This window comes from Palaemon carinicauda, chromosome 24, assembly GCF_036898095.1.
Source record: "Palaemon carinicauda isolate YSFRI2023 chromosome 24, ASM3689809v2, whole genome shotgun sequence".
Lineage (NCBI taxonomy): Eukaryota > Metazoa > Arthropoda > Malacostraca > Decapoda > Palaemonidae > Palaemon > Palaemon carinicauda.
The window spans coordinates 57162928-57165962 of NC_090748.1; the positions used below are offsets into that span (position 1 = coordinate 57162928).

At 35.0% G+C, this 3035-nt stretch overlaps 1 protein-coding gene across 1 annotated transcript; it reads left to right on the forward strand.

Moving 5' to 3' along the window:
* The first annotated feature begins 1676 nt into the window (after positions 1–1676).
* LOC137618389 (uncharacterized) lies at positions 1677–2566 on the forward strand. Its single transcript, XM_068348558.1, has 2 exons — positions 1677–2095; positions 2542–2566. Exons 1-2 carry the CDS (start codon positions 1677–1679, stop codon positions 2564–2566), a joined length of 444 nt encoding a protein of 147 aa, XP_068204659.1.
* The last annotated feature ends 469 nt before the right edge of the window (positions 2567–3035 follow it).

A 3035-nucleotide genomic window follows, 5' to 3' on the forward strand; every position in this document is an offset into this window, starting at 1 on the left:
CATGGCAAAACAAACAGGGTGAAAAACAATTTTTTAAGTTTTTAGTACTACCGTTTGGAATTTCAACTGCGCCATATTGTTTTGTTAAACTAACAAGGCCTCTTATCTCCAAATGGAGAGGTGAAGGAAAAAAGGTTATGTTATTTCTAGACGATGGCTTTGGTTGTAATGATACATACGATCTTTGTTTAGAAATGGCCAATTCTATCAAAAATGATCTGATTGCCTCTGGTTTTGTTCCAAATGTTGAGAAATCTCAGTGGGAGCCAGTACAAAAATTGAGTTTCTAGGGGCATGTTTAAATTCTAAGGACTTTACTATTTCCATACCTAAAAAGAGAATCGATAAAGCTGTGAACACGATGTTAGAGATTGAAAATAGTATGAGACAACATAGGCGAGTTCATGTTAAAAAAAGTTGCCAGTTTTGTAGGGCAGGTTATTTCTATGTCAATTGTTGTTGGTAATTTGTGCCAGTTCATGACAAGATATTTGAGCATCGATATTTCTTTAGCACCAAATTGGTCATATTTCATAAAGTTATCTACTCAGAGTTAGGAACAGTTATCGTTTTGGAAGAAAAATTTGACTGAAATCAATTGTAGGCATCTGAATCACAATCCTTCTTACACCAAAATTATTTATACTGATGCAAGTACAATAGGTTATTCTGGATATGAAGTGAATACACCAAATGGCATGGTTCATGGGGCTTGGGGCATTGAGGAGGCTGTGAAGTCTTCTACTTGGAGGGAACTTATGGCAGTATTTAAAGTGCTTAAAGCTTTAAGCATCGTTCTTGCTTCGAACAGGTTTAAGTGGTTCACAGACAACCAAGGTGTTTGTAGCATTATTGAAAAAGGATCAATGAAAACAAAATTACAAGATCTTGCTTTCAAAATTCATTCTTTTTGTGTTAAATATTCAATTATTGTAGATATTCAGTGGATTCCCAGGGAAAAGAATCAAATTGCAGATTACCTTTCTAAAATAATAGAAAGAGATGATTGGGGGTTATCTCCCTTCATAATTAATCTCATTATTGAAAAATGGGGTACAATTGATATTGATTGGTTTGCTTCTCCTCACAATGCCAAGCTAACTGTATTTTATAGCAGATTCTGGAATGAGTTTTGTGCAGGGGTTGATGCATTTAGTGCAAATTGGAATGCAAAATTTGGTCTTTTTGTACCACCTGTTACACTTTTAACTAGAGTACTCTCAAAAATGTTGAAAGAAAATGCAAGAGGAATCATAGTTATTTCTGTATGGAAATCTGCTCCATTCTGGCCTCTCTTATGGAAGGGCAATAATTTTATTGAGTGTGTTGTGGACTGCATGGATCTTCCCACAAAGAAAGAATATTATGTGACATGTAAAAATGGTGCAGGAATTTTTGGAAATGAGGACCTGTCATTTAGAATGTTAGCATTAAAAATGATATGTTAAATCTGTTTCACCATTGTGAATGGTTAATGTTTCTACAAATAAAGAATGTTGTATTTGTTGGCGTGGCTGCCATTATAATTGCTAGACGGAGGAGTTGAGTGGTTTGCCCGTCTTGGCTGACAAGCCATTATAATATGTGATAAGATGGTAGAAGTAAATTGGAAGATTTTCTTTGTATAATATTGTTACATGAAGAAATGTATGCTAACTATTTGTTTTTCTCTAAGTATGCGTTTCCAGTGTTTCTCTGATGATATTGAAGAGTTACCAGAAGTGCTGGCTGAGAAGGTGCCGCTTATCCCGGAACTACGGGTGTCAGTCCGAGCAGATAGTACCACAAAAAGTTATATGAACGCTTTTCAAAGATGGAAGTTTTGGGCATCTAGTAATTCCGTTAGAGAAGATGACATCTTGCCGGCTAAGCCTTTTATATTTGCATTATATTTGTGTTCACTTGTCCAGAGTGCAAGTACTCCAAGTCCTGTGATTAAAGCATTTTACAGTGTAAAATATGTTCATGATTTATATGGACTGAAATCCCCTACAAAATCTATTCTTGTTAAGAATCTACTGGAGGCAGCCAAAAGAAGGCTTTCTCATTCAGTTGTAAGGAAGGAACCTATTACTTCAAAAATACTTGGTGACATGTATGATAGATTATTTCAAGTTGGAAATGTAAAAAACCAGAGAACTATTTGTGCTTGTCTTTTAGCTTATGCAGGGTTTCTCCGAAGTTCTGAACTGTTAAATATAAAATACTCGGATGTTGTCATAGATTCTTCACATTTATGTATATTCATAGAGTTTAGTAAAACTGATCAGTACAGAGACAGTGCCTGGGTTGTAATAGCCAGGACAGGTACCAGATTGTCTCCAGTAAGTAATTTGGAAAAATATATTTCATGGACAGGTTTGTCTGTTTCTTATTATAATGCTTATATATTTTCCAGAATTGTGTTCGAAAATAATACATATCATTTAAGAAATATTGGTAAGCCTATCTCATATACTACATTAAAAGGGTTGTTTATTGAAGCATTTACACCACATGTTAAAGATATTTCTAAATATGATTTTCATTCTTTGCGTGCAGGTGGAGCCACTTCGGCTGCAAATAATGGTATTAAGGATAGGCTATTTAAAAGGCATGGAAGGTGGAAGAGTGATAAAGCCAAAGATGGCTATATCAAAGATTCTCTTAAAGAGAGACTTTTAGTATCACAAACATTGGGTATCTAATTTGATTTCATATGGGATTAAACGGTCAGATACATTATCACTTATTATTATTATTTTGATCTGGTACTCATTCTAAATTTCCCCGTTCTTTTAGATTCAGCAATGTTCAAGCGCTCCTATTCATATTAATAAATTATTAATTGAGTATTTTCTTATTTGTTGTCCTAGGGACGGTGAGGTCAGGGGAAATGAATTTTCCAACGATTGAACTAGTGAATTAGTTTGAAAAGGATTTCCCCTGATTGGTCAGTCTCTCCTTGTTTTGTAGTCACGTGATCAGTGGTAACTTCGTTAGGTCCGTGCTAAGTATTGGCATTCAGCGTTGGACACTTCAAGTGTACAGTTACC

Coding starts and splice junctions, on each gene's coding strand:
- LOC137618389 (XM_068348558.1), top strand. CDS start 1,677: ATGCGTTTCCAGTGTTTCTCTGATGATATTGAAGAGTTACCAGAAGTG. Junction 2,096..2,541: donor TCAAAAATACTTGGTGACAT/GTATGATAGATT, acceptor CTTTGCGTGCAG/GTGGAGCCACTTCGGCTGCA.